Source organism: Oncorhynchus mykiss, chromosome 23 (assembly GCF_057628025.1).
Source record: "Oncorhynchus mykiss isolate SJ-2025 chromosome 23, ASM5762802v1, whole genome shotgun sequence".
Classification (NCBI taxonomy): Eukaryota; Metazoa; Chordata; class Actinopteri; order Salmoniformes; family Salmonidae; genus Oncorhynchus; species Oncorhynchus mykiss.
This window is the reverse complement of record NC_143044.1, coordinates 1,748,181-1,770,995: the sequence shown is the minus strand read 5'-3', so window position 1 is coordinate 1,770,995 and position 22,815 is coordinate 1,748,181. Positions and strand designations below refer to the sequence as shown.

Here is a 22,815-nt window from a genome sequence, read left to right as displayed (position 1 = left end):
GAGGATGACGAGCGCGTAGATGAGTTTCCCTGAGACAGTTTCTGACAGTTTGGGCAGAAATTCTTCGGTTGTGCAATCCCCCAGTTTCATCAACTGTCCAGTTGGCTGGTCTCAGATGATCCCGCAAGTGAAGAAGCCGGATGGGAAGGTCCTGGGCTGGCGTGGCTGCACATGGCCTGCGGTTTGAGGCCTGTTGGACGTACTGCCGAATTCTCTAAAACTACGTTGGAGGTGGCTTATGGTAGACAAATTAACATAAAATTCTCTGGCAACAGGTCTGGTGGACATTCCTGCAGTCAGCAAGCCCTCAAAACCTGAGACATATGTGGCATTGTGTTGTGTGACAAAACTGCACATTTTATTGCCCCCAGCACAAGGTGCACCTGTGTAATGATCATGCTGATTAATCAGCTTCTTGGTATGCCACACCTGTCCCGTGAATGGATTATTTAGGCAAAGTAGAAACACTCACTGAAAGGGTTTTAAACATATTTGTGAGAAATAAGCTTTTTGTGCTTATGGAACATTTCTGGGATCTTTTATTTCAGATCATGAAACATGGGACCAGCGCTTATATTTTTGTTCAGTATATTTGTAGTACAGTCACTACTTCTACTACTAGCCCCAATTTTTCTACACTAGTAATTTAAATGTATACACTTGACTACCATAAAAACAGTTTTTGACACTGTTACCATTTGTAGTAACAGGGGACGATTCAGACTTAGGAAATGTATGATTTTTTAAAGCGTTTTGATTTAAGCACTCAGTATTTGGTATTCAGACTTACCTTATGAAGACATTTAGTAGATTTAAAAACATCTAATCTTGTAGATTATTTAGGGTTAGGAAGGCATTTATGAATCTACCTACTTCATGAAAAAAAACTTGTTTGGAGAGCCTTTATACACAAAATTCTGAATGAATTTTGATTTGATTCATTTAGAATGTTTATTCATAAATTCATTCACAAATATTCATCCACTTTTAGTGCACTTTGGAGCATACAAAACTACAGCATGTTATCCATACCTGGTTGGAAAAATAGAGAAATTCAAATCAGCTATTTCCAGCTTATAAACCAGTATTTTCACTTGTTCATCACATTGACTTTTCATGAACATTTTCACTTAAAAATACATTTCTGCTTATTAAATATATAAATACTCACAATTAAACACGCATTGAAACAGTATGTAAACATTCTTTCATAAATCTGTCAATATTCTTCTTTACCATTATGTAACAATCAGACAATAGAAATAGTACAAATAGAATGGCTTTCAGTATAAATGGAGATCCAATAGAATATTTGTATCGTCAGGCAGGATACTTTCCACTGTCCAACCCTATTCATAGTTTAAAGTTCCAGATGAACACAAGGACACAATCACAAGGAAAATAATTTATATATTGTCGGGGACAGAGGTGTAATGGTAGTGGATAATCTGTGGACAGACAGACAGACGCACTGTAGTAAATTCTCCTCATGCCATGATTCTCTTCCAGTTCAGTCTACAGTTTGTCCGTTCTTTGCCAGGCTACACATACGGAGTGAAAATACACAAATTAACAATGTGGGATTATTAGGAAAATATTGGGAAATACAAAAAGAGGATAGGAAATACAAAAGCAAACGTAAACTAATCATCAAATATTTTACCCCAAATTCCTTCGCAGTAACCAACAGTTCAGGGTCGTGTCCACTAGACGTGAAATGTTAGAAAGTGGTCCGAAACTTGGAGGAACTATCTGAACATGTACAATAAAAACATGTTTGTTTTCTGTTGCAAAACATTTCCCTACAGTGTGCGCTAATGAACACTTAACTTCCAGAGGAGTGAAACAAGGCCTTGCGTCACATCTCTCTCTCTCAGTTTGGTATGAGTTTGGTTACGGGTGAGTAGTTGTTCACGATGACCTGGACCACAAAGTCTTTTTGTATCTTAGTGTCCTGGAGCCGGGTCTTATCTGTTAGTAGTTTCCCTGCAAAGAACCAGCGTTGGTGGGCCGCTTCAATATCCTCCTGCCCCTCCAGGGCTGTCTTCAGCTGGGAAATGGAGTCTGACATGGAGGCGCTTATACGTAGGTCCTTACCTGTGGAGGAGAAAGACATTGGTCAAGTTACTTATACAATCAGGGGTCTGTTCAGGAATATAGAATGGCATCTTTCAATTAAGGACTCTAGCTTCAAGCTTTAAAACGGCAACATTTCTCTCTGCCTCGTGGCAAAATGTGTAAAATCGCAGGAAATTAGCTTTAAAACTGCAACATTTCATCTAAGATGCCAAGAGGAGAGCCTTTAAAAAGTTCCTTCCCAGGGCCGAGACTTGGTTCACCCAGCCATACACTGCCGAAGTCATAGTAAAACTCCTTGTATGCTATTTTGTATCTCACTCAAGTTACGAGGGGGTCCCTGATGAATTTGCTATCACAAAAGTTTAAGAATCCCTGGCATAGGCAATTTCAAGACCCAAAACCTGGTTAGATGGTGTCAAGTTAACTAAAAGGGTGAGTGACTAATTGTGTACTGTTTTGGCAGAGTGAATGTACAAAGACTTGCCACATCCACAAGAGACACCCACATTAATACCCCCCAAACTCTCGTTTGGCTTTAGTCATGGCAGCTGTACTTTTTCATGACCAAGCCGAAAAAACAAGGCCAAATCTAGAGCTTCAGACCCCCTTTAAACACACTGTTAAAAAAAGATGATAATAACTAGGCCTGAGGGGCTGACATTCACACTCCAGATTATTAGTATTGGAATGACCCTGGGGATTGGGCATAGACTTATCCTGGGTGGTGTACTACTCTAATCTAGATAGAGGAGTAAGCGAGCTAACTTTGATCAACTCTGAGTTCAACTCGGGATAACCGGTGACAAAAGTCTTTGAGCCGTGAGTTGAGGACCAATCAAATTAGATTCCCTCCCTCTCGCAAAGAGTGCATCATCATCCCTTCGTTCTCCGGACCATATTTGAGGAATATATTTTTTTTAATAGTCATATTCAAATACATATCACACGACACAGTTAGAATTGATAGGATGTATTTGAAACATCACACGCAGTAAAACTTCTAATAGCACATTTCACCCCATAGTCTGCTGAATTTGCAGGTTAACTTTTCTTTCATTTTGATTTGGGCAAAAATGAAAATGTGTCACTGACTCCCCCATGAATTGACTTGCAACTAGTCATGTGCGACATGAACATGCAGGCTGGTAATGATAAAATGTAGGCAGGTGTTAGATCAATATTTACCTTTGTAACATGAATGAAGCCTGAGCTTGAATGGGAAGTTCACTGAAGGTAGCTCATTTCAGAAAAGCCTGAGTACATTGATCTAGATTCATAGTATACCCCTCTTATCTCAATGAAGAACCCCAGAGAGAAATTGAACAACTAAACGACAAAAGAGAAAAGGAAAAGGGTGTCTCTCTTACCGCACGAGAGACGTACTCGTAGCTGGAACTCCTCTTTAGGAGGAGGGGGAGGCTTTTTCTGCTCCTTTAGATTGGGAGCTTGGCTCTCATTGGTGCATTCAGTGATGAGGTTGGTGGGAGGGGCTAGAGTGTAAGCAGGAAGCTGGTAGCGGTTCCCCAGCTCATCATAACCCTCGGTCAGCGTACCTGGATGGGGCAGATAGACACAAAACAAACCTCAGTAACACTCAGTGACAAGCCCTATCTGAAATCAGCCTCTAGGGACCCCTAGACTAGAGGTGGCCAACCCTCTGCCCGGATCTACAGCACAGACTTTTGCTCTAGCCCTGCTGAAACACACCCGATTCTGCAATGATCTGTTTAGAAAATAATACTAGAATGATGCAATACCACATGTCAAACATGCACATACATTAGAGAGGAGCTTTCCCCCTCTGCTGTGCCCATAATGTCTATGTAGCTAAATCCCTGAGGTCTTGTCATGCTGCCCAGGACTATTATATAACTACACAGCAGTAATCTGACAACCAGAGACACACAGATCTCAAATCAGCTAACTGGTCATGAATTATGTCACCCGTAGCCTGGTGGAACCAGACTGATCGCAGTGTTAAGTGAAATATAAATGGTAAGCCCTCTGTCATGTGATCAGGCTGGTTCCATCAGGACACATCACCCAGGCTATAAAAATACATGGTGGAGCGATTACTATATTGATGCCAGTGCAATCCATTCAGATCTCCACAAGTGCATATAGGGAGTTACACTCCCTATCTAGAACCTAATATGGTTCTTTGGATGTTGCCATAGGAGAACCCTTTGAAGAACCCTTGTTGGTTCTAAGCAGAACCGTTTTGGGTTCCATGTAAAACCCTTTCCACAGGGAGGTTCTACATGAAACCAAAAATTATTCTAACTGGAACCAAAAAGGGTTCCCCTATGGGGACAGCCGGAGAACACTTTTGGGGTCGATTTGGGTTTAGGCATATGATTGATATAGCATTATAATGTCCGTCAGGTTGGTGCCAAATGTTATAAATACTCATTTTATATTAGTTAGACGTTACAAGTTAGTTATTAAGATGGAACGTGTGTGTGTGTGTGTGTGTGTGTATGCGCGTCTCACCGTGTGGTAGTGTGATGCAGGCTCCATCCACTATGGCCTGAGCCAGTTCCAGGTTGTTAACCTCTGCAGCCACTGCTGCCGCTCGGAGCGCGTCCCAAATCTCCTTCCTGCCATCAAAGGCTGGAGCCGTGTCCCAGAACTCATCCCTCTTACTCCTCAGCTGGCCCTCGGTCATAGGGTACTCACTCTTCCATTTAGGGCACTCCTTCTTAAGGGGCTCATTGCGTCCTGAATGGAAATAAAGAAAAAGTAAATACATCAGGTTGGGTATATTTAATGAGGATATTCAATTCAGCGTTTCGATCTGAATGTACACTGCCATTCCTCTGAATATCATGTAATAGAACACTTATTACAGAGTGTAGCTTACTAGCTCTCATTCATTGTCATTTTTAAATGCCAATCATGTGTGGCTGGAGCTAGCCATTATATAAAGGATTATTAGGGGGCTTGTCTATATTCAGAAGTAGGACATCCACAGACTATTCTCTTGTCTGTCTTTGACTCATGGCATCAATTGATGAACAGTGAGTGAGAAAACATATAGGGAGAACAGAAGTAACCAAAGCAGAATCGTGTAATTTGACAAAATAGGACAGAAGTGAATAGTCCTGGACCTCAACATGCAAGCACACCACATTCTAGAAAAACAAAACTTTGCATGAAACATGAAGATCAGATGCATTCATCTTCAAGGTGGATAACAATCAGCTTACAAGATGGACAGAACTCCAGAATAACAATAAACACCAATCATTATATAAAAAGGTGACAAGTAAATGTAACGAGGCAGAAAGTAACCCTCAACAGGAATAGTTATTTAGACACTCTGTCAATGTCTGCCTCTGAGAAAACCAGAAACCTTTGAGTACATCTCCACTGTGGTTGCCAGGTTGGCCTAGGTCCCTAGGTCTCTCAAGGTTTAAAGATTGGCCGGAGTTCAGGTATATCTGGGGCTTAACTTTATACTGCTGAAGCACATCTCAAGAAGAGGTGTGTGTACCCCCTCTGTAAGCATCTTCAGCGTAGAGACTCAGTATAATAGTGGTAGTCATTGTGGTCATAGTGGAGTATACAGTACAGGAACCTAAGGTCACTTTGATTCAGAGAGAGAGGGGGAAATCAAAGTGATTATTTATAGTGCAGTGGACTATCCAGAGTTACATCCACAGACACTCATTGTAGTGGACAACAGTCCAGTGGATTACCACAGTAATCAGGCACCACATAACAGGATTTAGCTCCTGCTATCCCACAATGCATTGCTCCGAGAGGTGAGTGCTGAGTGGAGACTGACAGGTGACTGCTATAGACTCAACGGACCTCAAAATGATGATAACTGCATTCTGAAACAAATCCATATTTCTTAGATCACGAACAAACATAAACCTGAAATGGGAATGAAAAGCATACAACCAGGGGTGCAACTATCACTGGGAACAGGGGGGACATGACCCAGATACTCCCTTGGTCACAGGCTGTAGCTGCGACAGCAGATGTTCTGACTTTATACACGGCACTCTTTGAGAGAGGTAGTTAGCAAACCAGGCCAAAGACCCCTCAGAGACACCAATACTCCTTAGCTGGCCCACAAGAATCGAATGGTCTACCATATTAAAAGCTTTGGCCAAGTCAATTAAAATAGCAGCACAACTTTGCTTAGAATCAAGGGCAATGGTGACATCATTGAGGACCTTTAAGGTTGCAGTGACACATCGAAAACAGTGACACATGAAATAACAGATATGGAATCATGTAGTAACCAAAAAAGTGTATTTTATATTTGAGATACTTCAAAGTAGCCACCCTTTGCATTGACGTCAGCTGCACACTCTTGTCATTCTCTCAACCAGTTTCACCTGGAATACTTTACTCTGGCACTCTGCTTTTCCTCTCTTGAGTTCCCACAGATGCTGAGCACTTGTTGGCTGCTTTTCGTTCACTCTGTGGTCCAACTCATCCCAAACCATCTCAAATGGGTTGAGGTCAGGTGATTGTGGAGGCCGGGTCATCTGATGCAGCATTCCATCACCTTCTTGGTCAAATAGTCCTTACACAGCCTGGAGGTGTGTTGGATCATTGTCCTGTTGAAAAACAAATGATAGTCCCACTAAGCGCAAACCAAATGGGATGGCGTATCGATGCAGAATGCTGTGGTAGTCATGCTGGTTAAGTGTGACTTGAATTCTAAATAAATCACAGACACTGTCACCAGCAAAGCACCATCATACCTTCTCCCCATGCCTCATGGGAGATCATATGCAGAGATCAATCATTCACCTACTCTGCGTCTCACAAAGACAAGGCGGTTGGAACCATAAATCTCACATTTGGTCTCATCAGATCAAAGGACAGATTTCCACCGGTCTAATGTCCAATGCTCGTGTTTCTTGGCCCAAGCAAGTCTCTTCTTCTTATTGGTGTCCTTGTGAGGAATACCTGGGAGAAGCTATTGATGATGATGAATGGATACAGATATGTTTGAATGCCCAGTCATGTTCATATTATTATCTCAGCCATAAACTACTGCAGTTTAAGACCATCCATAGAACATACTAAACTGAGCAAAAAAATAATAATAATCCCATTTTCAGGACCCTGTCTTTCAAAGATAATTAGTGCAAATCCAAATAACTTCACAGATCTTCATTGTAAAGAGTTTTACCTTTTTGGGCTACATGGCAGTATTCGGAATTTTGGATGACTGACGTGCCCATAGTAAACTGCCTGTTGCTCAGGCCCAGAAGCAAGGATATGCATATAATTGGAAGCATTGGATAGAAAACACTGAAGTTTCTAAAACTGTTAACATAATGTCTGTGAGTATAACAGAACTGATATGGCCCATTCAGGAAATGGGATGTTTTTGATGCGAGTGGTTTTCCATTGAAAGCCTATTGACTATATAAGGGTTTAGGGCCCAGATTGCAGTTCCTATGGTTTCCACTAGATGTCAACAGTCTTTAGACATGGTTTCAGGCTTGTTTTCTGAAAAATGACGAAGAATAAGACCTTTTGGAATCATGCAGTACTGGTTTGTGCACGTGACTGTGTGCGCGCTTTTCATTATTTTTCCTTTCTATTGAATACGCTATTGTCCGGTTGAAATATTATCAATTATTTAGTTAATTGTCAACCTGAGGATTAATTCTAAACATCGTTTGACATGTTTTGACAAACTTTACCGGTACTATTAGGATGTATTCATCTGCATGTTTTGACCGCCTTTGAGCCAGTGGATTACTGACCAAAACACGCCAACAAAACTGAGTTTTTGGGATATAAAAAGGGACTTTATCGAACAAAACAACCATTTATTGTATAGCTGGGACCCTTTGGATTGCCAACAGAGGAAGATCTTCAAAGGTAAGTGATTTATTTTAACGCTATTTCTGACTTTCGTGGTTGGAAAATGTTTGTATGTTTTTGTATGCGGGGTGCTGTCCTCAGATAATCGCATGGTATGCTTTCGGCGTAAAGCCTTTTTGAAATCTGACAAAGCGGCTGGATTAACAAGAAGTTCATCTTTTAACCGATTTTTAACACTTGTATTTTCATGAATGTTTATTATTACTATTTTTTGTAATTTGAATTTGGCGCTCTGCAATTTCACTGGATGTTGTCGAGGTGGGACGCTAGCGTCCCAATGAGCACAAAGAAGTTACACTGTTTCGCACTCTTGTTCAATGAACCATAAACAATTCATGAACATGCACCTGAGGAATGGTCATTAAGACACTAAAAGCTTACAGACGATAGGCAATTAAGGTCACAGTTATGAAAATGTAGGACACAAAAGAGGCCTTTCTACTGACTCTGAAAAACACCAAAAGAAAGATGCCCCGGGTTCCTGCTCATCTGCGTGAACGTGCCTTAGGCATGCTGCAAGGAGGCATGAGGACTGCAGTTGTGGCCAGGGCAATAAATTGCAATGTTCGTACTGTGAGACGCCTAAGACAGCGCTACAGGGAGACAGGACGGACAGCTGATCATCCTCGCAGTGGCAGACCACGTGTAACAACACCTGCACAGGATCGGTACATCCGAACATCCCACCTGCGGGACAGGTACAGGATGGCAACAACAACTTCCCGACTTACACCAGGAATGCACAATCCCTCCATCAGTGCTCAGACTGTCTGCAATAGGCTGAGAGAGGCTGGACTGAGGGCTTGTAGGCCTGTTGTAAGGCAGGTCCTCACCAGACATGAGTGGAAACAACGTCGCCTATGGGCACAAACCCACTGTCGCTGGACCAGACAGGACTGTCAAAAACGGCTCTTTACTGACGAGTTGCGATTTTGTCTCACCAGGGGTGATGGTCAGATTTGCGTTTATTGTCGAAGGAATGAGCGTTACACCGAGGCCTGTACTCTGGAGCGGGATTGATTTGGAGGTGGAGGGTCTGTCATGGTCTGGGGCGGTGTGTCACGACATCATCGGATTGAGCTTGTTGTCATTGCAGGCAATATTAAACGCTGACATCCTCATCCCTCATGTGGTAGCCTTCCTCCAGGTTCATCCTGACACGACCCTCCAGCATGACAATGCCACCAGCCATGCTGCTCGTTCTGTGCATGATTTCCTGCAAGACAGGAATGTCAGTGTTCTGCCATGGCCAGCGAAGAGCCCGGATCACAATCCCATTGAGCACATCTGGGACCTGTTGGATTGGAGGGTGAGGGCTAGGGCCATTCTACCCAGAAATGTCCGGGAACATGCAGGTGCCTTGGTGGAGGAGTGGGGTAACATCTCACATCAAGAACTGTCAGATCTGGTGCAGTCCATGAGGAGGAGATGCACTGCAGTACTTAATGCAGCTGATACTGACTGTTACTTTTGATTTTGACCCCCCCCCCTTTGTTCAGGACACATTATTCCATTTATGTTAGTCACATGTCTGTGGAACTTGTTCAGTTTATGTCTCAGTTGTTGAATCTTATGTTCCTACAAATATTTACACATATTAAGTTTTCTGAAAATAAACGCAGTTGACAGTGAGAGGACTTTTCTTTTTGTGGACTAATCCATTGAGGCCACAGAGATGACACGGTCCAAGATTATAGAGATTGTGGCTCAGATGCACAAGGCATGTCTCTCTCCAGAATGTGTTCTCTCCCGCCATTCATTGCTTCATAACTTTATTGTGTGCATTGTGTGCCAAGCTTGTAACGTCATACCCAAGAAGACTTGAGGTTGTAATCACTGCCAGGTGTTTCAACAAAGTACTGACTAAAGGATCTGAATACTTATGAAAACTTGATATTTCAGTAGTTTATTTTTAATACATTTACAAAAAAATCTAAAAACTTTTTTTGCTTTGTCACTACAGGTATTGTATGTAGATTTATGAGGAGGAAAATCAATTTTAGAATATGGCTCTAACGTAACAAAACGTAGAAATTGTCAAGAGGTCTGAATACTTTCCGAATGCAATGTTTATACCTAAATGATCCTTACCAGTTTAATTTTTTTATTTTTTATTACACCATTTCTGAAATATTATATTTAAGTATGTACATGAGGAAATATACTGTAAATGTGCCTATACCACCAAACCACTTTTCTGGACACTAAATGAAGTGTGAGAGCAAAATTACAAGATCATGTTATAATAATGTTATTGCATCAAATGGTTGTTTTATGGAATAGAATAGGTTTCTTAGAACACTCTGTGTGTGACCCTGTTTTCCACACAATCAGAACAGTCTTTACGGCAGATACTGTCTGCTGTGAATTATAAAATTATTTCATGCAAAGTCTCACCTTGTGACCTATTCCACACATCTGTTGTTTGTCATGTAGACTAAGTATCTTTGCTATAAAAGGTGTTTGTATTCTTTGTCTCGGGGCTCTCAACGAATCATCTAAGGGTGGTTTGTCGACCAGCCATCGTTATTGCAGAGCCCTCACATCATTCACTTGTGTGTGTTTGTGACATACTCTCCGTATTAATAAGTGAATAAATATTTAGTTTAAGTATAACTCTGACTTGTGTGATAACTTTGTCTCTCCTCATTTGATAAAGAAATAAGCACCACAAAAGTCAGCAGATTTTGGGGGTTTTCATTTGAATAAGACACTCCAGGACGGTTCACAGATTGCGGATAAAAACTATTTTCATCTTAACATCTAAAAAAGAACACTAATGCCATGTATGAGCAATGTATTTCTGCATATATTGTATTCTCTAAGATATCACATGATTTTCAAGATATCAACAAATGCTTATACAGTGGGGCAAAAAAAAGTATTTAGTCAGCCACCAATTGTGCAAGTTCTCCCACTTAAAAAGATGAGAGAGGCCTGTAATTTTCATCATATGTACACTTCAACTATGACAGACAAAATGAGAAAGAAAATCCAAAAATCACATTGTAGGATTTTTTAGGAATTTATTTGCAAATGATGATGGAAAATAAGTATTTGGTCAATAACAAAAGTTTATCTCAATACTTTGTTATATACCCTTTGTTGGCAATGACAGAGGTCAAACGTTTTCTGTAAGTCTTCACAAGGTTTTCACACACTGTTTCTGGAATTTTGGCCCATTCCTCCATGCAGATCTCCTATAGAGCAGTGATGTTTTGGGGCTGTTGCTGGGCAACACAGACTTTCAACTCCCTCCAAAGATTTTCTATTGGGATGAGATCTGGAGACTGGCTAGGCCACTCCAGGACCTTGAAATGCTTCTTACAAAGCCACTCCTTTGTTGCCCAGGCGGTGTGTTTGGGATCATTGTCATGCTGAAAGACCCAGCCACGTTTCATCTTCAATGCCCTTGCTGATGGAAGGAGGTTTTCACTCAAAATCTCACGATACATGGCCCCATTCATTCTTTCCTTTACACGGATCAGTCGTCCTGGTCCCTTTGCAGAAAAACAGCCCCAAAGCATGATGTTTCCACCCCCATGCTTCAAAGTAGGTATGGTGTTCTTTGGATGCAACTCAGCATTCTTTGTCCTCCAAACACGACAAGTTTAGTTTTTACCAAGAAGTTATATTTTGGTTTCATCTGACCATATGACATTCTCCCAATCTTCTTCTGGATCATCCAAATGCTCTCTAGCAAACTTCAGATGGGCCTGGACATGTACTGGCTTAAGCAGGGGGACACGTCTGGCACTGCAGGATTTGAGTCCCTGGCGGCATAGTGTGTTACTAATGGTAGGCTTTGTTTCTTTGGTCCCAGCTCTCTGCAGGTCATTCACTAGGTCCCCCCGTGTGGTTCTGCGATTTTTGCTCACCGTTCTTGTGATCATTTTGACCCCACGGGGTGAGATCTTGCATGTAGCCCCAGATCGAGGGAGATTATTAGTGGTCTTGTATGTCTTCCATTTCCTAATGATTGCTCCCACAGTTGATTTCTTCAAACCAAGCTGCTTACCTATTGCAGATTCAGTCTTCCCAGCCTGGTGCAGGTCTACAATTTTGTTTATGGTGTCCTTTGACAGCTCTTTGGTCTTGGCCATAGTGGAGTTTGGAGTGTGACTGTTTGAGGTTTTATACTGATAACAAGTTCAAACAGGTGCCATTAATACAGGTAACGAGTGGAGGACAGAGGAGCCTCTTAAAGAAGAAGTTACAGGTCTGAGAGAGCCAGAAATCTTGCTTGTTTGTAGGTGACCAAATACTTATTTTCCATAATTTGCAAATAAATTCATTAAAAATCCTACAATGTGATTTTCTGGATTTTTTTCTCATTTTGTCTGTCATAGTTGGAGTGTACCTATGATGAAAATTACAGGCCTCTCTCATCTTTTTAAGTGGGAGAACTTGCACAATTGGTGGCTGACTAAATACTTTTTTGCCCCACTGTAAGTCTAAAGAATACATTTCAGAAGAAGCAGACAAAATGTGGTGATTGCACATGCTTCTGAAGCCAATATATGATACACCCATATCCATCACATCCACAACCGTTATGGATGTTACGGATATAATAACGCTGAAAAAGGATACCGAAAAAAAAGAGAACAATTATAAACCACATAAAACCTTGACGAAAGAGAGCTTTATAGAGACATTTTCAAGACGATCTGATGTAAGAGGCATATTTGACATATTTTACATGTAACGTCGCCTGTCCCAATCACACCCCTATCTTCACAAGACGTAATAACTAGCAAATAAAACTCAAGACACTTCTATTCGGGCATCTTCAAAATCTTAAATTCATAACAAACACTGGCGGACAACTGTGAGTGGGAAAACAAGCTCTGTGAGAACTTTCTAAACGCTGTGAAATATGATTGTCTGAAAAGCCATATTTGAGACATGGCCTCCTATTCTGTAATGGACAAATTTAAATGTAACTATTTCATAAAAGGGACATAGTGAATGCTATGGAGTGTCTATCAGGGACCGCAAAACACTGAACAAAGTGCTGATTTGCCCCTAGAATCACATAATAGGCATTACAATGCCTTGGGTGATGGCACTGGTATATTAGTATAGGAGAGAGGTCAGAGCTAACAGAATGATCCCAGGGCAGCCTCCTGGACTTCAGCCCGTCTACCAAACCCTTTCCAGGAAGTAGATTAGAGGAGTAGATAAGAAACTGGAGGTTCTGATGAATGGGATAATACTTACTGCACAGCCAAAAGCACAATGACCCCTAAAGTTTAAATCTGTGACTCCCTTGAATACCAGTCAACAAAAATCCTTGCATCAATGCACTCATATTTCATGCAAGTCTAACGAATTTATGTTTCCCTCATACAGGCAGTGGCTATAATGGAAGTTTGATGCTGGTCTCCAGCCCTGACAGATGGTGCACAATACATCAACAGTCAAACATCACTGGGAAACATACAAATCCTTTGTGTGCTGCAGGTTAGGCTGAGTTTAACGCCGATCCCGCCACTTTTCAACCTCATATTGATTATCTCCAGCACCAAACCAGTGCCTACATATGTGAAAACAGAGCCTTTCTATGATCTGTGTTTAAAAGAAAATAAGAAGGTCCTAAAAAATGCTTCTCTGACACCACAGGGTAGGATTAGCAAGAGGGATGGTATTTTGTTGCTCCCCACATCACTGTGGATCTCATAGTGTTTTAAAATCATGTTTTAACTTTTGATGATGTCATGGGGTAGAACTTTTTAACTTTATATTTCTTCCTACAAAAAGGTAGAATGTGCCGTTTTCACATATTTAGATACTGGTATTATGTTTGAGATAATGAAAACTAGGTTGAAAAGTGGTGGAATTGCCCTTTAATAGTCACTATTATATAGTTATTACACACGTTTGACTCCTGATACTACTACAGTATATTTCCATAATAATTAGTCTAAATCCCCTTATTTACACTACACACTTCCTTCTCCTCATAACCCTTCAGGGGGGTTGGGTTAAATGCGGAAGACACATTTCAGTTGAATACATTCAGTTGGACAACTGACTAGCTATCCCCCTTTCCCTTTCCCTTCATAAACATCCACTGTCCCCTGTTAACTGAATTCATGAAATGAGGTAGGTTATATTAACACGTCACACTATAGCTTAAGACAGATGTATTACAACCTAATAACAAGTTGTTACTAATATCTAAATGACCACATCTTACACTTCTTCAACTTGACATGTTGGAAAACAAACTACACGCAGACTTAATACTTTTATGTTATTGGCAATTGAAGCTCTAGAACGATGAGGCTCACTAGCACAGTCATCCAGCACTCCAACAATCCATAGTCCATCTGCATCCATACTCACTTTTCAGCACCACCTTAATGGGAGACTGTGAGGGGTGGTACGGATGGTAGTCCCTAGAGTTAGCGACTCCCATGTTCTTCTCCTTCTCTCTCCCAGAGATTTTATGTGTGTGTTAGACACACAATCTCTTAGTTCCAGATACCGTTGTTTAAATCAAACACAACACTGACTCAGCGTCAGAAAAAAACAGCCCTTCAGAGACTCCAACCAGAAATTGAAGCTTACGTCTCAGGTTGCAGTGGTCAAGGGTATGATCCCACCACCTGGACTAGATTCTCCCGCTTTGGCTATCCGTGACGACTACAGTTATCCTTGTGGAGTCTGAGCTAGGTTAGCTAGCTGTTGTGACACTTCCCTAGTTCTTTACTAACGAATGCCTTAATAACACACACACACACACACCCAGCCACCCAAAATACCCCAGGATCAATATATGACAGATGGAATATCTGGCTGCATATGCCATAAACAGCATCTATCAATAGTATCCTATCCAGATTGGCTAGGTAGGCAGCTAATGCTTACACAACAGCACAAATCCAATTAGCTATTTAGGGGAAGAGGTCAAGAATAACCCAAGTCAACACCACAACCCCATTATAGACTTTAAACTCTGGTCAGACCATGCTAATCTGCTGTGAATGGGATTGCACCTGTTGATGGGCAGTTCAAGGTATACTCCATTGTACAACTGTTTGGGGGTAGATAGTTCTAGGTAGAATCCATTGTACATCTCTTTGGGGGGAGGGGGGGGGGTACTTATTGGTATAATCCAATGTATAGGTTACCTGTTTGTTAAGAAACAAACTTGGCCTTGGAAAGTTCCAGGTATGATCCATTGCAGACCAGCCTAGACCAGAGACTATAGCTTCTGTAGAAGGGTTTTACATTAGCTTAACCATCATTTATATATTATGCCAATTACGCTTTTATCCAAAGTGACTAACAGTCATGCGTGCATCCATTTTATGTACGGGTGGTCCACAGAATCAAACCCACTATCCTGGCATTGCAACCGCCATGTTCTACCAACTGAGCAACAGAGGACCACGTACAATCATATGATAATCCTAATAAAAACGACCAAATGTTTTTGTTATCATAGGTGACATTGTAAACAAATAATGTAGTATATAGATAGGTAAATCCATTTGAATTAAATCACTTTTTGACCACACCCCTTTTCATTTAAACAAAACTTTCAATACGTGTTTTTGCCCATAGAAGGTCAGAAAGGAACTTTTTGGACCTGAATGCCAAAATATTTAGGAATCAGAGGTGCTCAAAGTTTAAACCCTGTTTGAAAGCTGATGGGTTCCTTCTCTTTTTAATAGAGGCCATCAAAACTCTGTTTTCTTACACAATTTCATAGCACAGCTTATAGAAATGTTGCGCAACAGGAACACATTTCATCTTATGCATCAACCAGCTATGAGGAGCTGGCTCTCGCTGCGCAACAGGTTTACATATTCTGCTATAACTCTGAATAACAAGGCTCTAATGAAGTGTTTGATTTGATTGCATTTGCATTGATGTCAGAGTGATTAGAGGGACACTAGCAACTGGCAGTTAGCAAGTTTGGTAGGCTACTACTAATGACCATCGGAAGCATCAGAGCACAGTTTTGGAGAAGTCTAGTTACTGTGACTCAATGGTCACGTGGAATTTCACTGCGGTAATGACTCCTGACTGCCAGCGGTAATATGGTCACCATAACAGCCCTAGTTACCGGTGTTTCTGTAACGCACATGAGATGGAGTTTGCAAAACAAATGGCCACTGGATTGATGCAAATAATCATGATATCATTCTGCCTGGTAAGCATAGGCTACTTTGAGTGAAGTATACACAATGCCCACTGAAGAAAAGTGGGTATATGACATATACCCTCCACTACACCACTGTTTGCAGAGCATTATACAGTCAGAATTTCTTACCTCCTCGTTTTTTGCTCCATGTAGAGGTCCTGGCAGGCCCTGGTCCGTCCAGCTGATCCCTCCCCACACACCCGCCCATGACGGTCTCTGCAGAGCCATACAATTACATAACATCAGTAGCTACATAACATCAGGAAAACACACACACACACAGGAAAGAGATAAAAGATTAACAGTTATCAATCAGTTATTAATGTTGCCAAACAAATGTACGGGGAGCTATTGAAATATAGAAACAAAACAAATCATAAACATTGTGTTTTTTTAATTCATCCAAAGACAATACTTGTCAGTATGATATATACCTGCAAAACACATCTCAGATTTGGATGGTCTATGACATTGGCTCATTGTTTAATTGGTGATGCTGTAATGGCAACGTTTACATGCCACATCTACCATGAGCTGTCAACGTGTCTGACAGCTCGAGCTCACAAACTGCAATTAAGATAGCAAGATGGCTGTTTCCAATAGCCTGAAGACCTGACATTGAATTGCATTGGATTGGATTCAACATTCCGCATAAATGTGCATTTGGATCAGGGAAGTTCTCTCTCAACCTCTACAAGCCCAGTATGTTTAATAAAATTATATTTTACTGGTTGTCGCGTGGTTGGTCCTTTTGCAGGTAAGAATGTGAGACAATATATCCACAGGAAAGTATGATTACACTAACTTTTGGAAAGCACTGGTAGTCAGTCACCTGAAGCACCTGCAGAAACATGTAAACACATGCACAAGCTCCTGCTGATGCTTTAGATTATATAAATCTGAAGGCATAGTACTTTGAAACGTTAATGTAATTATATTGTCCTATGGATATATTGTCTCACATTCCTACCTGCAAAATGACGAACCACACAGACAACCAGTAAAGTAAATTACAATATAATTGTATTCTAGCCTGGGCAGCCACTAAGGACTAGCCTCGGAATGCTAGTCCCAGATGTTGCCTGTCGCATTCAGCCAATCCGGTTGCATCAATCAAACTGAAGGGGAAGAAAGTAAGCATAGTTCCCCCTTTTTTCTGCCTTTTCAAAATTAAATTTAGTTAAGGAGGAAATCGAAGCCTTGCATGAATGGAGAATGGTGTATGTACGAACCGGTCGCTGGGGGGTCACAAGTGTATCACCAGCTGTACACATCAAGCCAAGATGATAGTAAAGATCCATAAAACCACTAGCGGCTTCCCAGGAAAATTTAATTCAACATTCTGGATTGTGGGATTGAGAGGAATTTTTCTGATCCACATACATGCTCACTTATGCCCGATGTAGAATTGAATGCAATTCGATATCGGGTCTTCAGGCTGTTTCCACATGTCTTGGTTTTGTATCTATCAAATCAATGCAACCGTAGCTTAAAAACTACACACATTAGACAATTCTGTCAGCGCTGTTATTTGCAATTATTGCATTGGTAAACAATCAATTCAACAAAACAGGTATTTATTTACCAGATATCCAGTTCGTTAAACTCAGCATTTGTCTGCAGTTGGCTTGCCACATCCAAATAACTTAAACTCCAAAGTTAGTTCTGGATTCAGCTGCAGCGATACGTGAGATGAGACACGAGTCAGCAGCTTTGCGCTGTTTCTGTCCTGTCACCTTTGCGCCAACAGGTGCCTATTCTCACAGCCGTTGTGCCAAGCCTGACCTGTGTGGCGCTAGCCGTAATAAGGAATAGCCACAATCGGGATATTTGAGGTTCGCCTTAAAAATAAAGGTCCCCATTGAACGTGATTCAAACGGATATAAATTGTGGAATCATGGACTAGATTTAAAAAATATATATATATAAAAAAAACTTTATTTAGATCATGCTAAACAGGGTCGGAATGTTCTATAAAAATTCAACGAAAGACAAGATTTAGTTAATTTGACACAAAAAAGAAAACATCCGTTGAATTAGTACTCTGGATGTATTAGACTTTAGAATTGCATTGGAGACTTACAGTGCATTCGGAAAGTATTCAGACCCCTTGACTTTTTCCACATTTTGGTACGTTACAGCCTTATTCTAAAACTGATTAAGTCGTTTTTTTCCCCTCAATCTACACATTATTGCATTTTGTTTAATAACATTCCGACCTTGTTAAGCGTTATCTGGTCAAAATATGAAATGGTTCCACTATTTGTTGTATCCGTTTGAATCACTTTCAACGAGGCAACTTTTATTTTGAAGGCAAACCGCACATTCCACTAGCATGGCTAATCCTTATTGTGGCTAGCTTCACACAGGCCCAAGACTGTGCCTGCTCTGACCCCTGCGTCCCAAAACTAGATTATTTTTTCGTTCGAATAAAAAAGGCCGCGGTATAAAAACTAGAGTTGGTGTACTTGCAATAGATTGAAAACGCCCTGCGCCGTGTCTGATAAGGTAAACATGTGGATTCATCCATGCAATCAATCTGCAGCTTGTTTATAGATTTAATCGCCTTTCACTCAGCGTTCACTGTCCCGACGACAAATTAATCGGAAACGCATGCGCAGTATAAACAGCAGCAGCAAGAAATATAATTTTTAGCTTAATCAACCATTTCTCTTAAAACAGACAGCCATAAAATGGTATACATGCATGTATGTAAATATAGTTAATTAAGAACCCTACAATAGAAAATTGTTCAGGCCATATATTTCCAGATTTTTATTTAGATGAAGAACATTTGAGATAAATAATTCCCCATAAAATTACAATGCCCCCATCCACAGGGCACGAGTGGTCATTGAACGATTTGATGAGCACGAAAACGATGTAAACCATATGCCATGGTCGTCTCAGTCACCAGATCTCAACCCAATTGAACATTTATGGGATATTCTGGAGCAGCGCCTGAGACAGCGCTTTCCACCACCATCAACAAAACAGCAAAATCATGGAATTTCTCGTGAAAGAATGGTGTCACATCCCTCCAAACGAGTTCCAGACACTTGTAAAATCTATGCCAAGGTGCAATGAAGCTGTTCTGGCTCGTGGTAAACCTTCGCACCAGTCTGAGGTCCTGAGCGCTCTGGAGCAGGTTTTCATCAAGGATCTCTCTGTACTTTGCTCTGTTCATCTTTCTCTCTATCCTCACTAGTCTCCCAGTCCCTGTCGCTGAAAAACATCCCCACAGAATGATGCTGGCATCACCATGCTTCACCGTAGGGATGGTGCCAGGTTTCATCCAGACGGGACACTTGGATTTCAGGCCAAAGAGTTCAATCTTGGTTTCATCAGACCAGAGAATATCTTGTTTCTCATCATCTGAGAGTCTCTAAGTGCCTTTTGGCAAACTCCAAGAGGACTGTCATGTGCCTTTTACTGAGGTGTGGCTTTGTCTGGCCACTCTAACATAAAGGCCTGATTGGTGGGGTGCTGCAGAGATAGTTGTCTTTCTGGAAGATTCTCCCAATGCCACAGAGGAACTCTGGAGCCATGTCAGAGTGACCATCGGGTGATTGGTCACCTGCCTGACCAAGGCCCTTCTCCCTCGATTGCTCGGTTGGCCTCAACACAATCCTGTCTTGGAGCTCTACTGACACTTTCTTTGACCTCATGCGGGACCTTTATATAGACAGGTGTGTGACTCCAATCAAGTTGTACAAACATCTCAAGGATGGCCAATGGAAACATTATGCATCTGAGCTCAATTTCGAGTTTCATAGTAAAGGGGCTGAATACGTATGTAAATAAGGTTTCTGTTTTTTTATGTTTAATACATTTGCTAAAATTACAAAACTGTTTTCACTGTGTCATTATGGGGTATTGTGTGTAGATTGATGACAAAATTAATACATTTTAGAAAACAAGGCTGTATTGTAACAAAATATGTAAAAAGTTTTGGATACTTTCCGAATGCACTGTATACACTCACTCACACACACTACATTGACACTCCCACACAAAACCCACACACATACACTACATACACTACATACGCACACCCACATACCGACACAACACAAACACACATACATATGACACACACGCACACACACTTTTACACTTATCATTTGCTGCTGCTACTCTGTTCTTTATTTTACTCTTATCATTTTCTATCCTGATGGCTAGTCACTTTACCCTGCCTTCATGTACATATCTACCGCAAATACCTTGTAACTCTGCACATTGATCTGCTACTGGTACTCTCTGTATATAGCTCCATTGTCTATTAAATGTTTTTCCTCGTGTTACTATTTTATTTGTATTATTATTTTTAAACTGCATCATTGGGAAGGGCTCTTAAGCAAGCATTTCACAGTAAAGTCTACAACAGTTTTATTTGGTGCATATGACAAATAAAATACAGTATTATTTGATATCAACCCTGCACTAGTCAAGCTTTACCCCTAACTCCTCAAGCTTCACCCTTGCATTGGTCAGTTATCACCCAAGAAGAGGACGGAGGAGTGAATGGACTTTTGAGAAAAGGCCAGAGAAGAAAAGACAAACCTCTTTAATGATGTAAAGAAAACAGGGTAAAAAGCATTTAATTTAAAGATAAAAAATACAGATAAACATTCAGATATTGTGGAAGCACAGCTTCTCTACCATTTTGGCAGTCTGATATGGATGATTAGAATCAGATTACATTTGGCCTTATGCCAAAAAGGTTCTGCTAAAAAAGGTTCCAGCCAAAGGCAGTGCATTATACAGGAAATAGGGTCCAATTACAGGCCCTTGGTGTTCGTAATAGTTTGTGGGACATCAAAGACTCCATCTCCTCCTACAGTGTACATGGGTAATACCACAAATAGAGTGCATTTTAAGTCCCACAGACATTGTGTGTACATGTTGATAAATCACTCAATTAAAAAGTTAAATCACATCTATTTTCTCATTCTCTCACTTGTCCATTTCCTCATTTGAATTAAATGCTGTCACTGTCACTTGTCCACTCAAGCTTAACATTGTTGTCATCTATCACCCACCAGGGGCCCTTGGAGAGTTCATCAATGAGCTTGACGCTTTGATAAATTCATTTCCTGACGATGGCTCACTTCTCTTCGTACTTGGCAACTTCAACCTCCCAACGTCTGCATTCGATTTGTTTCTTTCCAACTCTCTTTCCCCTCCTTGCCTCTTTTGACCTCACCCTTTCCCAGTCCCCTCCCACTCACAAGGCAGGCAATACACTTGACCTCTTCTTTACCAGAGGCTGTTCACCTACTTTTCTGTCTCACTTTCCTCCAACCCTAGCCACTCAGCCCCTACCCAGATGGCCATGAGCTGTTGCAATCTTCGCTCTCCCATTAATCTCTCCCTTTTGCTAAATCCTTCTCCCTCCTGATTCTGCCTTCTCAACCCTACTCTTCTCCCTTTCCTCATCCTATGACTCGCACTGTCCCCTTTCCTCCCGGCCGGCTTGGCCTTGCCCTCCTGCTCTGTGGCTGAGTGACTCATTGCGAGGTTACAGAACAGGTCTGCAGGAAGCTTGAGTGAAAATGGAGGAAACCTACACTTCCGGAGGACCTACCATCCTTCCACTCCCTCTGTATCCGTTGCTAAAGCCACTTTCTATCACTCTAATTTTCGAGCTATTGCCTCTAACCCAAGGAAACTCTTTTCCACCTGCCCCTCCCTCATCCCTCTCTGCAGACAACTTTGTCAACCCCTTTGAAAAAAAGGTTGAGAACATCCACTTCTCATTCACTCACACAGAACTACCCTACGCATTGACCTCTTTCTCTCCAGATGAAATCCTGACTAGTGAGGCCCGGCCGCCCGACAACCTGCCCACTCTACCCCATTCCCTCCTCCCTTCTCCAGACCATCTCTGGAGACCTTCTCCCATTTCTAACTTCCTCATTCCTGACCACTGACTGCGGTCCCTCTGACTTAAACATGTTCCGAGTCGCTCCACCTCAAGAAACCAAGACTAGAATGATCTGACATCAAAAGCTACAGACTTGTAATCGTTTTCTTTCCAAAACACTTGAGCGTGTGGTCTCTGACCAACTCTCTCGCTTTCTCTCTCAGAACTATCTTCTGAGAGAGAAATGAGTCAGGTTTCAAGACGGTTCACTCAACTGAGACTGCTCTTCTCTGTGTCACAGAAGCTCTCCGCACTGCCAAAGCGAAATCTCTATCTATCTACTGCCTTTGACACCGTGAACCATCAGATCCTCCCCTCCACCCTCTCAGGGCTGGGAGTGGCAGGCTCTGCACTCTTGGATTGCATCCTACCTGACAGGCTGCTCCTACCAGGTGACGTGGAAAGGACCACATACTCACATAACTGGTGTCCCCCAGGGCTTGGATGTAGGCCCTCTCCTCTTCTCTCTATACACTAAGTCACTCGACTCCATCATATCCTCACATGGTCTCTCCTATCATTGCTATGCGGATGACACAACTACTTTTCTCCTCCCACCCCTTCTGACACCCGGGTGGAAACACGCATCTCTGTGTGCCTCGCATAAATCTCAGCTTGGCCCACCACCTCAAGCTCAACCTCAAGAAGACGGAGCGTCTTGGCGTGACCCTGGACAACACCCTGTCGTTCTCAGCAAACATCAAAGCAGTGACTCGCTTCTGCAGGTTAATACTCTACAACATCTGTAGAGTACGACTCTACCTCACACAGGAAGCGGCGCAGGTCCTAA

The 22,815-nt window shown here is 41.6% G+C and overlaps 1 protein-coding gene across 4 annotated transcripts; it reads right to left on the bottom strand.

The window, feature by feature from the left end:
- Window positions 1–902: 902 nt before the first annotated feature.
- On the bottom strand, window positions 903–17,912 carry LOC110502241 (ubiquitin domain-containing protein 1-like). 4 transcript variants are annotated; one of them, XM_090216578.1, is made up of 6 exons: window positions 17,685–17,825; window positions 16,229–16,315; window positions 6,432–6,656; window positions 4,573–4,800; window positions 3,447–3,632; window positions 903–2,097 (listed from the first exon to the last, which is right to left on the bottom strand). In XM_090216578.1, exons 4-6 carry the CDS (start codon window positions 4,745–4,747, stop codon window positions 1,874–1,876), a joined length of 585 nt encoding a protein of 194 aa, XP_090072704.1. In that variant the 5' UTR covers window positions 4,748–4,800; window positions 6,432–6,656; window positions 16,229–16,315; window positions 17,685–17,825; the 3' UTR covers window positions 903–1,873. The 4 variants fall into 4 exon arrangements, with proteins under 4 accessions (XP_090072704.1, XP_021435795.1, XP_090072705.1 ...); XM_021580120.3 differs by lacking the exon at window positions 6,432–6,656 and having other exon boundaries at window positions 17,685–17,912; XM_090216579.1 differs by lacking the exon at window positions 17,685–17,825 and having other exon boundaries at window positions 16,229–16,348.
- Window positions 17,913–22,815: the final 4,903 nt, after the last annotated feature.

Bases quoted from the DNA above. Each gene is read 5' to 3' on its own strand.
- LOC110502241 (XM_021580120.3), bottom strand. From the start codon at position 17,736: ATGTGGCAAGCCAACTGCAGACAAATGCTGAGTTTAACGAACTGGATA. The intron at 4,801-16,228 runs GTAAGAAATTCT...ATTTCCATTCAG, and splicing joins ATGGAGCAAAAAACGAGGAG to GACGCAATGAGCCCCTTAAG. The intron at 2,098-3,446 runs GTAAGAGAGACA...TCTCCTCCACAG, and splicing joins ACGAGTACGTCTCTCGTGCG to GTAAGGACCTACGTATAAGC.